Raw genomic sequence first — 22,368 nt, forward strand, 5'->3', positions numbered from 1 at the left:
CTTTGTGGTGAGGACTCCGCACCCACCTCTGATCCTGGACGGACGCGCCCCCCAAGCCTTCTGAAGCCAGCCTCTGCGCGAGGGAGCGTGCTCTTCTCGGCTGCCTCTCTGCCCTCCACCTTCCTCTGCCGGCCCTGGGACTGCCATCCGGCTCAGCCAGAAACCTGGGCGCCTGCGGCTCTTGACAGCAACTCAAACTCCCACCTGCGATCCCCGTTTCTTCCCAAGCCGCCTCAAAAAGGCTACTGTGTCCCCTCCGCTCCCCGGAGGACGCATTCCAGGCGGGTCCCCTCTCCGCAGTGAGCCGGGAGCGCTGGGGAGAGGCCCTTGCGCATGCCAGGTGCACAGACTACGCGCTCGACCGCCCCAGTGCCGGTGCGCTGCGGCGGGCCGGGCTGTGCCTGAGAGACTGCGCCCCCACCGCCCTCCCCGCTTTCGCCCCAAGTTCGGTCCAGACTCGGCCGCGCGTCAACCCGGCCGCTCAGACGCCGTCCGACCCGCAGCCCTGAGCCGCTGCGGCCAGTCGCACCTGGCTAACTCTGAAGGGGGAAAACTGAGTAGCCGGGCTGGAGGGTGGGGGCTCGGGGCCGCTCGGCGCTCCCTCGGGCCCCGGGAGCCCCCGGGCCCCCCGCAAGCCCTCACCGAGTCCGCTGAAACCTCAGCATTGGAGCCGGCGCGGGTTTCCGCCACGCGCCGCCGGGCCGCCCTGGGTGGGACTCCTCCGGAGGCCTCCGGGGCCCCGGGGCGCGCGCAACAGGCGGCCCAAGTCAGCGGGAAGCTGGAGCGCCGGCGGCGTCGGTCTCGGAGGGGCGTGGAGAGGCGAGGCCAGGCAGAGCCCCGCGCGGCCATGGAGTCGCTCCTGCTGCCGGTGCTGCTGCTGTTGGCCGTACTGTGGACGCAGGCGGCCGCCCTCATTAACCTGAAGTACTCGGTAGAAGAGGAGCAGCGCGCCGGGACGGTGATCGCCAACGTGGCCAAGGACGCCCGCGAGGCGGGCTTCGCTCTGGATCCACGGCAGGCCTCTGCCTTTCGTGTGGTGTCCAACTCGGCTCCGCACCTGGTGGACATCAACCCCAGCTCGGGCCTGCTGGTCACCAAGCAGAAGATCGACCGAGACATGCTGTGCCGCCAGAGCCCCAAATGCATCATCTCACTCGAGGTCATGTCCAGTTCAATGGAGATCTGTGTGATTAAGGTGGAGATCAAGGACCTGAATGACAACGCGCCCAGCTTTCCCGCGGCACAGATCGAGCTGGAGATCTCAGAGGCGGCCAGCCCGGGCACACGCATCCCGCTGGACAGCGCCTACGACCCGGACTCCGGCAGCTTTGGCGTGCAGACGTACGAGCTCACACCCAATGAGCTGTTCGGCCTGGAGATCAAGACGCGCGGCGATGGCTCACGCTTTGCTGAACTCGTGGTGGAGAAGAGCCTGGACCGTGAGACACAGTCGCACTACAGCTTTCGAATCACTGCTCTCGACGGCGGCGACCCGCCGCACCTGGGCACTGTTGGCCTCAACATCAAGGTGACCGACTCCAATGACAACAACCCGGTGTTTAGCGAGTCCACCTATTCGGTGAGTGTGCCAGAGAACTCACCTCCAAACACACCGGTCATCCGCCTCAACGCCAGCGACCCAGACGAAGGCACCAATGGCCAGGTGGTTTACTCCTTCTATGGCTACGTCAATGACCGCACCCGTGAGCTCTTCCAGATCGACCCGCACAGTGGCCTCGTCACGGTCACCGGTGCCCTAGATTACGAAGAGGGCCACGTGTACGAACTGGACGTGCAGGCCAAGGACCTGGGGCCCAACTCTATCCCGGCACACTGCAAGGTCACCGTCAACATTCTGGACACCAACGACAACCCGCCCGTAATCAACCTGCTGTCCGTCAACAGCGAGCTGGTGGAGGTGAGCGAGAGCGCCCCCCCGGGCTATGTGATTGCACTGGTGAGGGTGTCTGATCGAGATTCCGGCCTCAATGGGCGCGTGCAGTGCCGTTTGCTGGGCAACGTGCCCTTTCGGCTGCAAGAGTATGAGAGTTTCTCCACTATCCTGGTGGACGGGCGGCTGGACCGCGAGCAGCACGACCAGTACAACCTCACGATCCAGGCGCGCGACGGCGGTGTGCCCATGCTGCAGAGTGCCAAATCCTTTACTGTGCGCATCACCGACGAGAACGACAACCACCCGCACTTCTCCAAACCCTATTACCAGGTCATTGTGCAGGAGAACAACACGCCCGGCGCCTATCTTCTGTCTGTATCTGCCCGAGACCCCGACCTGGGTCTCAATGGTAGTGTCTCCTACCAGATAGTGCCGTCGCAGGTGCGAGACATGCCTGTCTTCACCTATGTCTCGATCAACCCCAACTCCGGCGACATCTACGCGCTGAGATCCTTCAACCACGAGCAGACCAAGGCATTTGAATTCAAGGTACTGGCCAAAGACGGCGGCCTGCCCTCGCTGCAGAGCAACGCCACAGTTCGGGTCATCATCCTCGACGTCAATGATAATACCCCTGTCATCACTGCCCCACCACTGATCAATGGCACCGCTGAGATCTACATCCCCCGCAACTCCGGCATAGGCTATCTTGTGACCATTGTCAAAGCCGAGGACTATGACGAGGGCGAGAACGGCCGGGTCACCTACGACATGACCGAGGGAGATCGTGGCTTCTTTGAAATAGACCAGGTCAACGGCGAAGTAAGAACCACTCGCACCTTCAGCGAGAGCTCCAAGGCTTCCTATGAACTTATTGTGGTGGCCCACGACCACGGCAAGACGTCCCTTTCCGCCTCTGCGCTCGTCCTAATCTACCTGTCCCCTGCTCTCGATGCCCAAGAGTCCATGGGCTCAGTGAACTTGTCCCTGATTTTCATTATTGCCTTAGGCTCCATTGCCGGCATCCTCTTTGTCACTATGATCTTCGTGGCGATCAAGTGCAAGCGGGACAACAAAGAGATCCGGACCTACAACTGCAGGTAGAGCCAACTTTTCTTTCTTTCCTTTTTTTGTCTTTAGTGAATAAGGTGTATCCGTGTCGCTGTGTGAAAATCCCAGTGCTTTTGTTTCCTACTTAAATGCATGCATGGTACCTACAGCTCTTCTTTTCTGAGGGGGGAAAGTTTGTGGCAGTCTACACTGATCAATTCTTTTGATCTGACAATTTGCTGGAAGATAATCATTTACTGTTCAATGGATTCTGTCACATAATGATGATGAGCAGCAAAGCAATTATCATTTTAAAATTTGCACAGCTGTCTCCATGAAGTTGTGGCAAGAAAAAAAAAAACAAAAAAAAACGGGGTTGGGGGAGAAAGGGAGGGAGGGAGGGAGGAAGGGAAGGAGGGAGGGAGGGAGAGAAAGATATATCGATTGACTGATTTTCCCCAGAACCACCAAGTACTAAGTCTTGATTTCAGGGTCACATTGTTTTGGGGACAGATACTGAGAGGAGAGAGAGTGCTGATCACTGCCATCATGTTGTAGAGATAGAGTGTGAAAAAAGCCTGTGAGTGGAAATCTAAGGTAGGAAACTGACAGTTGGGGAGACGAAAGAACAGGAATGGGTGGGGAAGCAGGTGATTAGTGTTTTCTTGGCTTGTTTTGTATCCACTCCCCAAACACCTGGCTATGTAAAGTGAAAGTCTAACAGTCATGTGTATGCTTTCAAATATCTGGTTGGTTGGTGAGGTACAGACCAAACATCCCAATGAGGGACAGGACTTTACATCCAGATGTTTGTGTTTTTTTAAAAAATAGCAAACTTCTGGAGTTGGTGGTGCTTTCCTCTAATGTGGGACTGGTTGTTGTATTGAGATCTGCTCCCTACCAGTGGATGTCACTATGGACTATTGTGTTACAGTCTCCTTTCAACTGTGAGCAGGATGTGTGTGTGTATGTGTGACGGGGGGGGGGGGGGGGGGGGGGGGGGGGGGGGGGGGGGGAGGGAAGAAATTGTGGAAACTGGAATAGCACATACTGCTTTTTAAAAAAGATTTTATGATAAGCACATTAGAAGGTCTCACTGAAGCCCTTCCTTACAATTGGATAGAACAAATCTAAGTATTTCTAGAATCTAATTTAGGATAATACATGTAATTTTTTTCCAGCAGTGTCTCATCGAAACGGTTGAAAAAATTGTTTCTTTAGTTTTCTGAAAATGAATGCTGCTGCTATTTCTAACTAAGGTGTGTGTGCGCTTTCAACACACCTACACATCCAGTGTGTCTTTTGTGCCATCTGTGCTTGCATGTTAGTCAAAATATGTTCCTATAGGTCCAATTTGTATTTTACACCATCTGAAATGCACACTTTTGTGAATCAGAGCCCCCTGAATATGTAACAGCTATGCAATTATTGTTTCCCTTTTACTATTCTCTGCGTTACACAAGTTAGTAGACAAATGCTAACCACACATGAATATCAATCAGGTGCCACAAAAGAGCAGCTGCAATGCCTCATAAATGCTTTAATCCTGTTACTACTGAAATGGCCGTGACTTTTCTTCAGCTCCAAGTCATTTCAGATGGGAAACATGGAAATTAATATTGCTCTTCTTACCTTTGAAACATGCAAGGGCCAGTGGTGATTTTTATAGGAGAAAAATGTGAGGTCTATACAGTTTTATTTATGTGGAGATAATGATAGAGGGGGTTCTTTTTAGGTCATTTCCAGAGCATAAAGTAAATGCATAAGACCCTTTCCTTGATGAAAAAGAAATCAGCTTGAGATAAAGATATTGAAGGCTTTGCCACCTCTTGGTGATGTATGGCTAGAAGTGAGAGTTCCTTCCTAGAGCTTGCCAGGAAGATCATTAAACAGGGACGAGAGCATTTGAATAGGAAAAAAAAGTCACAGTGCTCTCCAACTTCACTCACATGTGAATTTTGTAAAGAGCTCTGTTCCCTGTGATGGTTTGGGATTAATGAAGTACAGTTTAATTAAATAATTGGTCAATACAGACAAGGCTGCCCAATGACTGCCTCAGCTGAATAATTGGATGGGGCATTGCCAAACTTACCCATCATGGGTAAACAAAATGATTAGAACTTCCCATTGATTCTGTAAACAGATTAGAAGAGAAAATCAACCCCCATCCTGGGGCCTTTGGGATTTAATCTGCTCCCAAGACCCAGGAGCATCAGTTTGCCATCACTGCAAGTTGGCCTGAACACAGAGCTAAAGGGTGAGGGGGACACAACTGCTCAGCTCTTGGAAGATCACAGGGGCACAGCAAGAATTTGCCTCTGGAGATATGTGATGTCCCTGTCTGCTCAGACTTTTTTAGAAACTTAAAGTTGAAGAGCTTGTCTTTCCATGTACTAGGCAGAGGTTTCTTGTCAGCATCTGCAGAACCTCTTCCTCAAATGCACTCATTTATGAGACTTGTGAGATGATCTGCAATTGCTGCTTGAATTGGGGCTCTCTTTTTGTATTCAGACAATTAGCTTTGTCCAGTGAGAATAGAGGCACAGTCTTTCCCTTGTAGAGATCCACCTGTATTGTTTATTAACCCTATTGTTTTGCTGATTATTGCCCAGAAACTGAATTTCCAAACAATAGGCTGAATCATTGTGTGCAAAATAATGAATGACTTTGCTAATCTGGCTACATTTTCATGTATTTCTTTTGACAAGTCTCTTAATGCTTGGTGTCTTTGGTGCACGTTGCTGGGTCTGTGTCAGTGTTAATTAAATTGAGCTCTTTATGTTCCAGTTGCAGCACAGCTGCTTGTAGGTACACCTGAATGGAGAAGGATGCTGAATGCACTAACCTTTAAATTCCTTTGCAGTAATTGTTTAAGCATCACTTGTCTCCTGGGCTGTTTTATAAAAGGACAAAACAGCAAGTGTCAGCATTGCATCTCGGTTTCTCCCATTAGCGAGGAGCAAGACAGAAAGGCTGAGGAGAAAGTGAGCCTAAGGGGAAAGAGGTAAAGAGGCATTTCCCCTCGTTCTAGTGGGTTTGGCTACCAGGTTTCTCCAGGAGAGGCGGGCTGGGGTGGGGAGTGGAAGGGAGCAGGGCTACGGTAGAGGGAAGGAGGGTGTGGAGGCGAGGAGCCAAGGATGTGGCAAAGGACAGGGCCTGTTCTCTTACCCCAGCCCAAAACTCATCAGGTCAACCGGAGGAACCTAACCGAGGGTGTTGGCCACATGGCATATGTCTGGAGGAACTGAAAAGAGGGTTATTTTGTATTTCTTTCTAATCCTTCCTCCGTTTAACTAGGACTTGCTGCTTATTTCACCCAGGAGTTACTTTGGGTTCCAGGGAAGTTCCAGATTTGAGCATTTTTATGCTTTCTCTCCCATAGGCTCAACTTTCCCTGCCCCCCCCACCCCCACCCTCTCAAATGGCCACTCTCAACGAGAAAATTCCAAATCTAAAGTGCAGAAACTTTGGTTTGGGGGTGGGGTGGGGCGGGCGGTTACTATGTTTAATAAGAAAACTTTATGGCCCTCAGCTTGTTTTCAAATGTAAAGAGCACAGGGAGAAACCCGATGATGTAATGCGCCCTCCCGGATAGGAAGCTGGAGCAGAGATGGGGTGCAACTTCTGGGGTACTTAATGTTTATTAATCAATGCATGGTTTGGGAGGGCGTTAGCGATACATGCTGCCTTTTCTGTCACATAGAATCGCTGAGTACTCCTATGGGCATCAAAAGAAATCAAGCAAGAAGAAAAAAATCAATAAGAATGACATTCGCCTGGTACCCCGGGATGTGGAGGAGACAGACAAGATGAACGTTGTCAGTTGCTCCTCCCTGACCTCGTCCCTCAACTATTTCGACTACCACCAGCAGACACTGCCCCTGGGCTGCCGCCGCTCTGAGAGCACTTTCCTGAATGTGGAGAACCAGAATACCCGCAATACTAGCGCCAACCACATCTATCATCACTCTTTCAACAGCCAGGGCCCCCAGCAGCCAGACCTGATCATCAATGGCGTGCCTCTGCCCGAGGTGAGTGCATCTAAGTGGCTCTGTGAGGTTCACCCAAAGCTTCTCCCACAGGCTTCTACCCTGGCGCCTTCCTTGGCAAAGATAGGAAGAACTTTTCTGCCTAAACCCGTTTCCATAATCCAGGCACACTATCAGTGCTTCTCGGAGCAAAGGGTAACCCAACGTATTGGGCCTTTGTAGGGGTGGATTTGGGGAGTGGAAGCTCAAGGGGGCTGCGCCTTTGAAATCCCTGTATTAGGTATTCTGGCATAATCTGAATTTGCTCCACCTGTTGCAAATAAGGCAGGCTTGCCGGTCAGTTAAAATGGCAGAGAAAAAGTCAGCAAGTAGTGTTAAAGATGGATGAACACTGGAATGCTCAGGGGCCAGTTTCCCAGGGAGAGAGCGAGTCAGCCTTCCAAAGCTCACGTTTTCTTTTTCTTTGGCGATTATGCATGTTTTGCCGAAAATATGGAGGGGATGGCTATAGGGAGGCTAGGAAAAAATTAAAAAAGCCACTCTGTCTTGTCTTGGTAGTTCTTATGGTGATGTTTGTCAAATGGGGAGCTTAAAACTGTCATTAATGATGAAAATTTCAGGAATTAACTATGCATTTAAATTAACTATGTTTCCCTTTACTGAGAATGAATGTTTTAAAATGGAAGCATTTTTAAAGAACACTATATGGTCCAATGTTTGCTGTTTATGGAAATATCTCAGGGTATTAGGCTGAAAATGTGGATGATGCTGGGTGGGTGACTGGCTGGGTGAAAGGTTATAAATAACAGTTAAGTTGATTTTATTTTTCCATGAATTGCTTAAGTCCCTCTTTGGTTGAAAATTTGATGCACTGGGAGAAATATGCCCTCTTTCAGGCCACTAATGCAAGGAATACTGCATGCTCGGAGAGTACTTCCACATTTAATGAAGTACCTTCTCCACCACTGTCTCCTTTGATTCTTGCAATCAGGTGTCTTGATACAGTGCCCTTCCGTAGATGATGAAATGGAGATCCAGAGATGCTATGGAACTTGTTCAGACTCACAGAGCGGGACATCAAGAGAGAGAGAGGACTAGATCACAGGGCTCTATAACTCTCTGGCAAGTGCTGTTTCAGTGACATTTTCCTGCCTCAGAAATAATTCAGCCTGACATACCTGGGCTATGATGCACATAAAATGGCCTCATAGTATTTGTATCAATTTCAAAAGGCAAAGGGTTTTAGGACCACTTGCATCGATTGCTTCTCTTAGTTCATGAAAAATAATTCTCCTCAGAATTAATGGGACCAAAGAGCAGTTCTTTTAATAAGAAACTGACTATATTCTGCCAGCAAGAACAACACCAAGAGTTTCAATTTATAAATCTATGAGTAAGGATTTATTGAAAATCCAGTATTACGCTAGGTAGGCTCAGTTACAATTGTGAATGTTAGTGGATAGTACTAGGGACTAGACCATAGGCTTTTTGGAGGACTATTTGTGGACCATCAAGGGTTCAGCAATGGAGAGGGAGAGATAGTGCTATGTAGTGGAATCAGACAGATTGTGATTTTGAATCTGGGGAACACCTCTTGCTATGGAATCCTCTGAGTCTCTGTTTCCTCATCTACAAAATAGGCACAGCAAGGTTGGGCCAAGGAATAATATGACATTGCACAATGTAAAGGGTCTGACACATAGGTGCCCTCTGAATAGGACAATAATTGGAGAATCACTGTTGTAACAGCCTATATACCTAAGTGTGACTCCTTAGACACTTGTAACCAAAGAGGAATTTAGGCTGGTTCTATATAGGTGAGACCTACAAAGTGGTGTGATTACAGTATTCATATTGGATATATAAGCAATGGAGGTAAAAGTTTGTGGGTTCAGGTGCTAACTGCTGCTGCTTGTAGAGATGGACAAAAGGATTGAATTCTGAGGGCTTGGTGATTACTTATACAATCAGTTGAAGACACTAGAGAAATGTGAGCCTAGGTGTCTATGAGATCCTTGGAGGTGGCAGGAGACATATGCTTACGTCTGCATGGTTTGCCTAAGATCTTGGTGTTCTTTCTGAAATTCTCCTATGACAGAATTAAACAAAAGCATTGCTTCAATTATTTAGAAAAGCCATTGAATGTCTGAATTCTGATCCTATCCCTGACTATAAAGCCAAATGTTCTCCTTATTTAACAAAATCATGCAGATCTAGTGTCTAGGGCTAGTCAGGGCCAAGACAATGTATACTAGACAGAGTGAGGTTAAGTGTGTATTTCTAATATGCGGTCCTGGAGGGTGCAACTGACAAACTCATTCAGAAAGGGGAGAGGCCCACTCAGAGCCATGCATGAATCAGGCAACTTAACCTGTATCTGTCACAAAGTCCCACATAAAGAAAATGACACTTCTCTTTTTCTTCTCATACCAGATGCCCCTCAGCCTGAATTAAGTAGAATACTTGAGGTACAGTGAACTCTATAGAAAAGCAGGAATGTTTGATTCATACATTCAACTAATATTTGTTGAGTGTATACTCTTTGGAAGGTGCTGCTCTAGGGCCTAATGTTAGAGAAATAAAAGGATGGTCTCTCATCTCAAGGAATGCACATTCTAATCGGGGAGACAAGCACACAAATAGGTGATTTGTATGGAGTAATAAATGCTACTATCAGCTACAATGGGATATTTGCCTTTTCCAGGATAGTAATATACTGATGTATTTCCTACCTTTTCTTTATATTTTCCTCATTATTTAGTGAATTAATTCAAGAAACCAACATTTATTAAGCAATTATAGCACAGAGTGATAAGTGCTTAAATGTGATAAATGTAAGATTCTATGGAAATCTCTGTATTAGATCTTATTTTTTCCTTCATATTATTTCATTAAACCATTCTTTTATTTGTCTTTTAATTCAACCTAGTAGCATTTATGACACACTTAGAATCTGCCAGGCACTGTACTACTTGCCGAGGATACAAAAATAAAACAGATGATCTTTGACCCCAGGGAGCTTACCAGGAGACAGACAAGTAAACAGATCATTTCAATTCAGGATAACATCTCTTTAGTGAGCATATGTCACATTCTCACTCTCAGTATTGGGACCAAAGGCCACTACACATTAGGTTCCTCTGTTGGTCTACCTTGTGACAAACCCAGTCCTTTCATTAGCTGCGGGAATAGTTGCAGGGGCTACTCAAAATGGCATTAGAGAGGAGCCAGAACTGCTTCTCTCACAGGCCTCCATTCAACTTTGAAGTTTATCACCATGGCATGACATCAGCTCAGTAAGCACTGTTTGAATATCTACTGTGTGCTCAGCTGTGTGGCAGGTACCATGGGGATCCCAAATAAATATAATATGTAGATGTTTTCCTCAGAAAGTTCAGTCTAGGTGGGGAGCTAAGATCACCCACAAGCAATACAAGTGTTTCTGCTTTACAAGCTCCTTAGTATTCCCTTTCTCCTCCTTCCATGATAGCCCTGCCATCATTTATATGTGGATTTACTGTTGCGCTCAAAGTGTGGTGCCGATTTGGCCGTATCCTTTGCATCAGAGTGCAAGCGTGGACACATGTGAGCATCGGTGGCTCTAGAAATCAACAATGTGACTTCAAACGCAGTTAGGTGGGTAAGGTAAAGGGAATGGGGCATTAATCTGGAGAATTGAAGGTTAGCCTTTACTATTACAGAGACCATCTTGCCCAGATTGCATATTATTATCTACCAGTCCTCTGATGTTGGTCAGGAAATAAGTTATGTGGATTTTGTACGCAAATTTGAGGAGGAAAAGCGGAGGATGTCTTTGCTGTTTACAGAAGCGTTTTGTAGAATTAGGTATCTTTTAAATATTTTTCAGAGATGTCGGGTATGTTTTAAATATTCTACATTGAAAGGTGAGGACTCAGTCCTTGGCTACTGGTTTATTTAGGCCATAGACTGAGTATATGTGAAAGTGAGTGTGTGTGTGTGTGCGCGCGCGCGCGGGAGGGGGGACTGTGGGTGGATGGTATGGAGAGTGAAGAGAAGGAAAGGGGGGTTAAAAAAACAGAATGGAGAAGAAAGTAAGTTTGTCAGTTTGCTAAAATTTTTCTAAAAACATTCAATTTTTTTTTGAGGCCTCTTGGTATAGTAAATGACTGGTATTCCAAACTTATGGACCCGAAGCATGCCTACTGGGCACCTCTGGATGCTGGAAAGTGTAACTTCTTTGTAAGTCAGCATTCCTGCATTTCCCTTTTTATCACCCAGGCTGTGGTCATTGCTGGAGGAAGAAAATGAAACTCACTTCTCCTGGTCATGGAGACGGGGTGGGACTTTTTCCTGCCTTCATAACGGGGGAAATGGCCCATACACCCAGTCTCTTTGATGAGGTGTTTTTAAATGTTAGTTTTCTAACGTTAAATATTCCTAAGTTGATAGCTGTGAGAGAGTGATAGTGGACAAGATATTGCAGAATTCTAATCATAGGTGCATAGGGATTTAGATTTTGGTTTCAAACTCAATCTTGACTTCTGTCTATTTTTCTACCTTTTGCTAGCAAACTGTAGCATCTTTGATATGGGACTTACTAAGGGTGTGTGCATGCTCTGCTGTGGTCACTCACCAAGCAGTTTCATAAATAGCAGTGTAGTAGCAGTGGGAGAGTTTGCAGAACAAGGTTATATGAGACAGGCCAAACTGAATGCTTCCAATTATCCTACCCTAAGTCTCAATGCACGTTATCTTAGTGCAAAAAATGAAACTAAAACACCAGTTAGGCTTTGAAGAAAATAAGAAAAAAAAAAAATAGCTCAGCATGCTTTGGCCCCTAAAACAGTTTTAAAATTAGGATTTGCAGTGATTTGAGTGAAACCCTAGGCTAAGAAACTAGAAAAGCAGCCACAAACCCATCAGATGTCAGATTCAGAAGTCACTAGAAAATTCATAAGTATGTTGAGGCTGGCTTGGATAGCAATAAAATAACACAGAGCACTACTTCCAATTAAAACAGACCAACAAACCTCCCAGTGAGTGTTTTTATTTTACTTTCCTTGTTATGGCAGGGTCTTGGAACCATCTAAGTCTTATCACTGTGGGTCACAAGTAAGCCTCAGGCTGCAGAAAGAAGCAATGGAAAACAGTGTAACCCCCACCTTTTCAAGATTGCTTAGTCCAGTTGACTTTTACACTTTGGATGGTGAGCACACAATGGAGTATAGAGATGTTGTATTATAAAGTTGTACACCTGAAATTTATATAATGCTATTAAGCAACGTTACCCAATAAATTTAATTTAAAAAAAACGATGGCTCCACCTCTACTAAGGGGCATTCTGGGCCACCCATTGCCTATATTGTATCTTATTGGCTGGCTTGAGATCTAGCCCAGGTAGTGTAGTTCCCAGTGGGGATCCTCTTGCAAGATGTGTTCCAGAATAAACTGTTCCTCTGTCGTCTCCATGCAACTGCTGCAGAACTCAGATAGTTTACATTAGTATTTGCTAATTTATTATTACCATTCCTTATTGGCAATTAACTGGTTACCTTAGAGATCATTTCTCTCCCCATACACCTTCCCTGAAGTTGAGCTCAGCCAGAAGCTTGCTAATGATCCTGGGATTTCTCTCCCCGGGGGACTGGAGGCAGGACGTTTTTCATCGAGGGCTCTGAGGCTTTGGAATTCCTCTTATCTGAGGACCACTTGTTTTGAGTCCCTGGGGCTCCACCTGGGTTTTCTCCGGTTGTCAGTTAGGCTTATAAGGTGGGAGGACCTGTAGCCTTTTGCCCAGCCTTTGCTGTGACTTTAGTATACTGTGCTTAGTGGCTGAAGCTAGGGGGTTGGGGTATCACTTGTTAGGAATTAGAGAGGACTGAAAAAGAATGAAGTCACCTCTTGGCAAAGCTGGAGTCTTTCAATTATGGCACTGCAGTGGATCTGAGGCGTCTGCTTGGAGTTTCAGATGTTGACCCCTCTGCATGTGTATCTCAGCTTCCAGGGCTTAGGAAAGGCCAAGCTTGGCAGGATCAAGTCTCTCAGATGTGTGTAAATGAAACTAATTTGTACAAGAGGCCTGTGTGTGAGAGGTGGGAGGCTGGCTCTGGGGCGACCATTTTCCCCCCACTGAGAGGAGCTTGATTTCTTGATGTGTGACTGGCTGGCCTTTAATGTGAGCCTCATTTACTTCAAACAATCGAGAGGCTTGAAGTGAGAGTCCCAGAGGATCAGTTGTTTGTAGAGGGAAATGTTCTTCAAGTTACATTTCCTCTTGGGCTGTTGTGTAGTTACGAGTGGTTTTTGAGTGGGCTGCGTGGTGAGGGTCACTCTGCTTCCAGTGGGTGTAGCCAGGCCCCTAGTGCTTCCCTGTGTCCCCCCCCAGGGAACAGTGAGGAAAGTACTGGAGCTATGTGATGAGCAGCTCTACCAGGTCCAGGAACCTGGGCTCCCATAAGGAAAGCTCATTCAGCATTTTGCTTAAAAACATTGCTTAGGACCACACAGCTCCACAGCGCTCCTGGAAAAGGTGTCAGAAGGGACCAGTATTTCCACTGTATAAACATGAAAATGGAGTTACGGAGAGAAGGCAAATGACTCATCCAGCCACACAGCTGAACTCCTTTTTGTCTGACAGAAGTTCCTCTTGTGAAACTTCAAAGTGTTTTCTGTCACATCACAGAAAATCTGATTGGGTTCCACAGGAGGACCTTCGAATAGGAGTGTGTTCCAGAGAAGTTGTGCAGCAAGCGAGTGTTTGTTTTATAAATTAGACCCCCCATGTTAACCACATTGGTGGCAATCCATATTTATAGGAAACCCTGGGGTGGATTCTTTTGCAAAAGAAAGAGCCTTTGTGTAATGGGGATAATCAACTCCTAACTAATTTCCATTGTAAGTAAGTCTGGATTTTCACATACCTTGTTGGCTTAAAGTGAGATTCCTCACTTGGCAGGATTTACAAAACCTTTGGAAGGTGGGCTAATTGATTATTCCCTTGAATTCTCACCATTTAGCTTTCTTCATTCAATTTCACTTAATTAAAAAAACATAATTATGTAATATTTAAAATACATGGAGCCCAGGGAAACAGATACGTATCTCCCCAATTTAAAACATTTCATATTTGTTCCAGATTTAAAACATTAAATAGAACTTTGCAGCTGCCTTCCTTCCATCTGATCCCTCTCCCTTCGCGTTTTGTACATCTGTGGCTGGAAGAACAGAATCAGAACAGGAATGTTCTGGGTGCTTTTGTCTTAGCCCGTTGAACTTGCTCCTGAAAGAGATGGCTCCCATTTCATTGCCCCAAGTTCTGAAAGCTCCTCAAGTCAATAAGGATTCCCTGAAATGAGTAGACCCTGGAAATTACTTCCGAAAATGAAAGAGCTCTTAGATGTCTTTTATTTTTATTTATTTTAATTTTTTTAATTTTTAATTTAATTTTTTTTGCACATATGAAAGAAATTTTATTTATTTTCATTTTTTGGTTTATTTTTGTTTAAAATATTACAGATGTCCCTTTTTCTCCCCAATGACCCATTCCACCCCCTCCCGCCCCCCTCCCCAGCCCCTCTCCCCACCATTGTCTGTGCCCTTGGGTTGTGCATCTATGTGTATGAGTTCTTTGGTTAATCTCTCCCCCTCCACCCACCCAGATGTCTTTTAAATGCAGCCTTTGGGGAGGGAGAAAATTACTTTCCAGAAAGAAAAAAATCAGAGTGAGAGTTAGATTGACAGACATACAGGTGGCAGGGGCAGCCGTCTTGAGTTTTGAGCAGACCATTTGAAGCTGACGCGGGCAGGGAGCGTGGTGTGAGGCCTGCATCCTCTGAGCTGTGCTCATGGACTAGCACCAGGGCTTCCTCATAAGCACTTGCCTTGATGTGCATAGTCTTCTGATGCTCCATTAAGCCTCTGAGTGCCAGGGTGGCCAGCTTTCCGCTTCTCCCACAGGGCCCCATCTGTCCGCTGTTCTGTGGCAAGCTGCTCTCACTCACTGCCACCAGCACTGGCCTTGGCGGTGTCTGCTTCCTGGATCGTTTTCCCTCCTAAATCTGATTTCCAGAGCATGAAGGGCACCTCTTCTCCAATTGTGTAGTTTGCTCTTCTGAATAAAATGGATTCCCTGTGTAAGTTGGCAGGAAGATAAGGTCAATCTAAAGGGCAGACTCTCTCTTTAGGGGAGTGTGTGTGCGTGTGCGTGTGTGTGTGTGTGTGTGTGTGTGTGTGTGTGTGAGAGAGAGAGAGAGAGAGAGAGCAATAGCTAGATAGATAGATGATAGATAGATAGATAGATAGATAGATAGATAGATAGATAGATAGGTAGGTAGATAGATAGATAGATAGATAGATAGATAGATAGATAGATAGATAGATAGATAGAGAGGGAGAGGGAGAGGGAGAGAGAGAGAGAGAGAGAAAAAAAAAGAAGATATTATCTGGATCTCTCACTTATTCTGCTTCTGTGGTGATGGAGGCATTAGGGGCTGGCCTGATGCTACACAGCCTATGAGCTTAGGTCTTGGGGACCCTCCTCCTCACCTTTGACACTCAGCTGGTTGCCTCCTTAAGGAAAAACTTACAAGTCTAGTCACAGCAGGGGGCGATTGTCCCAAATGTGAGGCTAGGGCACCCCAATTTGGTAAAGCGCAGGGATAGATTTCATGGGGACTTATTTTTATTTGGGAGCTCTGAGTAGTAAGCAGCCAAATAATTATTGTTTTGCATACAACCCAGCTTAGGAAAAACTTATAGGGGATTTCAATTACTTGGACATATTTTTCGGAGGCTCAGTTTCTCTTTTATCTCTTTTAGGCATGATTCTATTTCAAGCCTTTCTCTTCCTCTTTAATTCACCCGGCTTGGGGAAATCTGGTTTGGGTTGCCTATATGTACAGATACTTTGCTATAAAACCATATCTTTTGTAAGTGAGATTTTTAAGTAGGGAAACTAGATCAGACTGCATTTAGAGTGATGGGCTTAACCTTTAAGCAACTGTTTTTGTTTTTGTTTTTGCAATCTAGTGTTCATATGTGAAGCTTGACATGTTTGAGGGAGGTGGGGCTCTGGAAATGCAGGGACAAGCAGAGGCATCTTGCTATAGGCAATGGTGAACGGCTTGTTGGAAGACGGATTTCCTCCTCTGTGCTGCCAGGGACAGGGGCCATGGTGACCACACAGGCACGCGGCACTCAGAAAACTGGCATTGACTGTAATCTTGCTATATTGGTCATTTCTTTAATTAGTTCATTTCCATTTTCTCAAGTATGGACTTTCGAGTGATGGAGTGTGCTAATGGCCATGTTTGTTCCTAAGAGCACAGGGGAAAGAACACGATGGTGTTAGTGTTAAATAATGGTCTCTTTCATAGTGGGATTTTGCCTGATTTTTTAATTGCCAAGCAATTTATGATAGTTACAGCTCTTTAGAAACAAATCTCAAATGGTACATATAAAACACCAGTTTTTCTGTGTGGCTTGTGAGCTTGCTAATGGGATGTGTGTCCTTACACCTCTAGGTCACTCTTTCTAATTTTGCCTCTACTGGTAATTCTTTAGAAATGGGAAAATGCGTGTGCTTTGTTGCAGTAAGAAAAACAATAAGGCAATGCCTGAAATGGAAAGAAAGCTAAACTGCCTTTGCACAAACTATACACTGTGTAGTGGCCTCATAGAGCAAAATCTTATAAAACTGGCAAGCCATAAATACTATGGCACTGGGCGTTGTTGAAATGGCATCAGGGGCTTGGTCTTTGCACATCTGACCATCTGGCACCTCAAGAAGAGATCATGGAAGGTGGAGGAAAACTGGAACTGCAAAGGTTTGTGGCTGTGAATGGTGTCATATTTGTTGGCAAGGGATAAAAAAATACGTGTGATGCTTGCAATACCTTGCTCTCCTTACTCTTTGACCCTAACAAACTCCATCAAGACAGTTATCTCCAATGAGTGAGTGACCCCGAGTCACTGTATCCCCAAAGATCGCAATCTAAATCTGTAATTCTGAGATAGGGGAAGAGGTCACTAGCAAAAAAAAAAAAAGAGAGATAAAAAGAATTAGAAACCTCATAAAAGAGGGACTTTAGTTTATTGAAAGCTATTATTACTAAGGAAATCAGACTTCAGGACATCAAGGATTCTAAAAAAAAAAATCTAAGCAGGTGCTAAATTGCACTAACCCTGCACATTTATTTGAGGAGATTGGGTCAGGGGATCTCCAAGCTCTCTTGCAACTCTGAGTGTAGTTCTATGAATTTTGCAGCATTGGTTTGAGGGCTTCCTACAGCATTGAGGTTTGAGTCCATGTGATGACAATGGCTGCTCTGGAGGTGGTCTTAAGGGTAAGGGACTTAGGTAAGATAGGTGACACAATAGGTGTAGCCCTTTAACTTTTAAATGAGGGTGACATATTGTGTCCAATGTGAGTTGTGAGCGGATACATCAAAACTCAGTGCTATACCCATTCAAATAGGCCTCCATGTCCAATGTGAGCTTTGTCATAAAGGCCGCAATGAGTGTATTAACCTTGCCTCAGTTGGTCTGAACTTGTTCTAGAGATGAGTGGGAGATACTCTCCTCTTGTCTGGCAAACCAGGCCTTTCAGAAGAACACAAATTCACTTAAATATAAATTATGTTGATTATCACACGACCTCAAAATTCACAGAGCTGGAAGTCACCGAGATCTTTTTAAGTTAGATATTCTTGAGAACTGTTTTGTATATCATGATAAATTATCTAACCTTTCATGCTGTTGAAGGCCAACATTATGGAAATCAGCAGCTTTTATTCTATTCTAAGGTCAGTCTAACCAAATTATGCAACTTCTAATGCAATTGCTTGAAGCTTCCACTTTGAAAGTTTTCTCATTTTAATACCTTGCAACAGAGATAAATATTTTAGCTACTATTTGTGCTTAACAATGTATTTCACTGATTGTCATTCTCTTTGTGGCATTTGTTGGCATGAGAGGCAGTTCACAATGGCCTTGCTCATTTTTCTGTGTGCTGTAGATATAAGCAAAAAGCCAGAATTGAATAAAAATACGGTTTTTTGCGCGTGTTATTTTTAATTTCAAGCCATAGGAGGCTGAGTGAGCCCTACAGAATCGATATATACAGGGCACTTGGGGTTTTGCTTGAGAGCCAAAAATGAGGTAGATTTTCTTTTAAAGTAGATTTGATTCCAGAATTATTAAACTCAGTGCACTGTTGGAGGCTAACGGATTACATTTAGTAGGATTTGGGGCACTGTCTCTAACAAAGCAATCTATTTCCTTCAGGAAGTCAACTGTTATTTCAGGGGAAGGGGAGGTCAGCTGGGGAGCCCTTGGGAAGCTGTTTTATTTTTAAGACCCATAAAGAATATTTTTCAGGGGACCCTTAAAGGTAGGGCGAATTCTATGTGATTCTTTTTGTATGATGTCAGGAGTTATTAATTATGCTTTGTTACTGATGACTTTCTACAGTGGTTATGGAGCCCTGCTGTTAAAGGGTATTCCTTTGCTCTAGGTAAAGCCTAATCCTCTATGATTTGCCTCTAGACTTTAGCGAATGGACTTATTGTTTAGTAGTTAGGTCCTTTCAAGAAAAAATATGTGGGCTTGAAAACATTCATCCATTCACCTAGCCACCAAGTAGTTGTAGATCATTCTTTATTGACCAATCCTGTACTCAGGTCTGAGGGATATAGAGAAAGTATAAGCAAGTACCTCCCCCCATTGCTTATATTGTCACTGAGGAGACAAGATGCGAAGTTAAATATATTTTAAAAATCAAAATCAATGGGCAAAGTAAGGATTATTCACTAAGTGGTGCCATGCAATTGATTAACAATTGGAAAAAGTGTGTTTTTTATTTCCCATTATATGAGAAAATAAATCCATGGATTTATCCATGGATTAAGAGTTAAAACTTTAAGATGAAAACTCAAATAATAAAATTATTAGAAGAAAACATAAATATTCATCTAATCTTGAAAAAATAAAAGACTTCAGCAGCATAAAAGAAACAGAAATGAATGCAAAGAAAAATACCAGCAGCTTTGTCTACATCAAATTCAAAAAGAGTTTGTATGTACAAAAATATAAGCTAAGTAAAAAATAAACCATAGCAGACAAAGAACTTATATTTATTAATTTTACAAATAACTATACGGCGATTATTACTCGGTGCTAGTCAGTATTTAAGGTGCTGGGGATACAACAGTGAACAAAACAAAGTTCCTGGACCCACGGAGTTTATATTTTTATGGTCACAGACTAACAATAAGCAGATAAATATATAATATGCTGGGTGGATATGGGGGAAAATAAAGAAGGGGAAAGTATACTTGTTCTGCTGGGAGTGATGTTTCTCTAGGAAGGTCAGGGAACATATCTTGGATAAGGGGAAATTTAAGCAACACCCTTAATATAGAAAGAGTTTTTACAATTCAATAAATAAGACAAATACCACAATATAAAAATAATGCAAAGGTCACAAGTAGGTAATTCATAAAGAAGCTTTACAAATGTCCAGTAAATATGACAATATTCTAATCTTAGTAACCAAGTAATAGCGGTGAAATGACATTATTAACTTTTAATTACAAACACTATATATTCTTATTAAAAACTACAAGCAATACAGGAGTGTATAAAATAGAAGTTAAAGTCTTCACAACTCTCTCTTCACCAATCCATTACCTCAGGGGAACCACAGACAACAATTTGATGTGCAAGCTGTCATTTTTAAACTATTAAACATTGATAATGGTGTGATTATTATATATTGCTACATGGAGTACAATTGATAGAATTGAAATTGATAAATTTCTTGGAGGTGGTTTGTCAATATACATTAAAAACCCTAAAATATCTAGCATTTCTTCCTCTGGAAGTTATCCTAAGGAAATAATTTTAGATCTGCTTAGAAATTCATGTTCAAGGGTGTTAATCTCAGCATAATTTATAGAAATAAAATATTGGAAATATCCTAAATATCATCAATATGTGAATAACAACTTTTTATGGTACATATATTGCTAGAATACCACGAAGCCATTAAAATAATATTTGAGGACTATTTAATGACATAGGAATACACTCATGGTATAACATACATTAATTGAAAAAAAATTCAGTAAACAAAATGGTATGTATAAATTGATTCCAATTGTTTAAAAGTATATATACATAGAAAAAAACAACACTGGAAGGAAAATTATCTAAGCATTAATAGTTATCTCAGGTTGCAGGAAACCAGGAGATTTTTATTTTTTAATATACTTTTCTAATTTCCCAAATTTTCTACATTAAACATGTATCATTTTTGAGATCAAAAAACAATTACTTAAAGAAGTTAACTACTATACTACACAGTCAATATTAAGGGCCAAAGAGGTGTCATAGGCAGCATTATAAGTTATTCCAAGGAGGGGACAGGTAAATACGCTCTTTATTCTCATTTATCAATCAGATCACACCTTTGAAATTTTTCTTCTTATTTTCCCTTTTTTGATGGTCTCACTCAGATGATAATAGTTATGAAGATTTATTTAAAAATAATCCTTTTTTACAGTTTACCTTTTAAATGTTAGAAATAATGTTATGAAAAATATTTTTCCTTCTTCACTCCTCTTGCCCATACGTATACTCTTGTAAAAGTAGATTTGTCTCATCAGTGTTAGACATCTGGTTCACAAATTTTATTTTTAGAATTAGAGATTTAAAAATAGTAACATTTGACTGTAATCTGGACAGATTTTTAATACCATAAAAATGATATAGGCTTTCTCTAAAGGCCAATTTGGCAACATATATTTTTTTCAGTGCCCCTTTCAGGACCAAATAGCCAATTTGAGAGAAGACCTTTTTAATATTCCTCAATATTTGATTTCACGTTTGGACTTTTTGGCTCTGAGACATGCCATATCTCTGACAATTTGGAACCAAAAAAAGAGGGAGCGAATGAGTTGGCGGTCATTGAAATGCTCGAAATTTCAAATTCAGTCTTGACTAAACGCACCGTTTTTTTCCCACCAACAAAACGGACTGCTTTCAATCCTTATTAAGAAAGGCACGTTTATATGATTGCCTCCCCGTCAAGTAGTTTAACTTTGAACAAGCTAAGTACAAAGCCCAGCATCTTTTGGGACACTTTAATTGATGGCTGTATAAACCTCTCACATACTAAGTACTGTACTTAAATGCAAAATGTTTATTCAGTGGTTCTGTGTAGATATCAGAACTATTTCGATATTGTAAAGGAAATTCTAATTAAAAAACAAACAGCTGCTTCACCCCTACCCCATAGCTAATAGAGGAGGATGTCACCTGCACAGTGTCACCCTGATTGTAGACGAAGTGTTCGCCTGCTACGGAAAACACCTGCGGCCTGATGTGTTGTCTGTGTCTTGGATAAATGGAGATTGTGGCCTCCACTAGGACTGTATTTATTATGTGCGAAATTATTTACCTAGATGAGTTTCAATTCAAATTATATGTTATACCATGAGCATTGGAGAGAAATAGATGCCTGTGGCTTTTTGTGTGTGTATGTGTGAATGCAAAGAGAAGGGACTAAAAATTAAGGGAAGTCAAGGGAAACACCAGTACCTTCCCTCCAGCCACCCCCCCTTTTCTATCTTGGTTCTTTAATGTAAAAGCCCTCATTTAAAGAAATATTGAGAGTTCTTGAAACTTGATTACGAAGCTGCTTGAGATTCACATTTTCCCTTTGTATGGCTTAAAGATGAGATTGTTTGGATTAAAAAAAAAAAAAGAATTTCCAGGAAATTAAAATATTTAATTGATTTTAAGCCAGGATTTGAAAGAAAAGTAATGTGATAAAGCAGAGTGTTCTAGCTGAGAGAAAAAAAATAATGTAATACTATGCAAATTCACATCACCACTAAAGTGAGTATAAAACTCTGTAAAGTGATAAGAAGATTAAAAGCAAAGAATTTTGTTTATTCAATTCTGGGCCTATGGGCAGTCGCCAGCCTGCGGGGGTTGGTGCCTGCTGCTGTGTGGGATGTGAGCAGAGGTGATTCTGAATTTGCTTATAGGCCTTGGACAGGCCTAAAGGTTTGAGAGTCTCCCTGCCCTCCACTCGCCTTGGCTGCTATTGCCTAGGACCCAAGCACAGAACTGGTTAGATGTTGTGGCTGAGATGTTTGTGTTTACCGGTGTCCTTATGAGGGAGACTGAGCCACCTAGGGCGACAGAGATAGACAAACCCCCCTGCAACAGACGGTAATCTCAGTGGGTTGGCACCTTTGAAGACCTGAGTGAATGTAGTATACTATCTGACTTTTACTTGACAATTACTAAGAAACTTGTCGCTGTCTGGGGGAAAAGTAGGCTGGGTCCTACTGTCTTTTTAAAAAATTGGTTACTCACAAAATCAATTTATTTCTATTGCGAAAAAGATGGAAAACTACAGAAACATTTGAAGAAGTTGGACAATCA

The 22,368-nt window shown here is 43.4% G+C and overlaps 1 protein-coding gene across 2 annotated transcripts in view; it reads left to right on the forward strand.

The window, feature by feature from the left end:
• The first annotated feature begins 805 nt into the window (after positions 1-805).
• PCDH19 (protocadherin 19) overlaps positions 806-22,368 on the forward strand; it is a 106,371-nt gene continuing 84,808 nt past the window's right edge. For both annotated transcript variants that reach the window (XM_016195688.2, XM_016195689.2), the window contains exons 1-2: positions 806-2,994; positions 6,648-6,975. In XM_016195688.2, the coding sequence (XP_016051174.2) occupies positions 848-2,994; positions 6,648-6,975 (2,475 nt within the window). In that variant the 5' untranslated portion in view covers positions 806-847. The remainder of the gene's footprint in view (positions 2,995-6,647; positions 6,976-22,368) is intronic.

The sequence above is a fragment of the Miniopterus natalensis genome, chromosome X (assembly GCF_054644295.1).
Source record: "Miniopterus natalensis isolate mMinNat1 chromosome X, mMinNat1.hap1, whole genome shotgun sequence".
Classification (NCBI taxonomy): Eukaryota; Metazoa; Chordata; class Mammalia; order Chiroptera; family Miniopteridae; genus Miniopterus; species Miniopterus natalensis.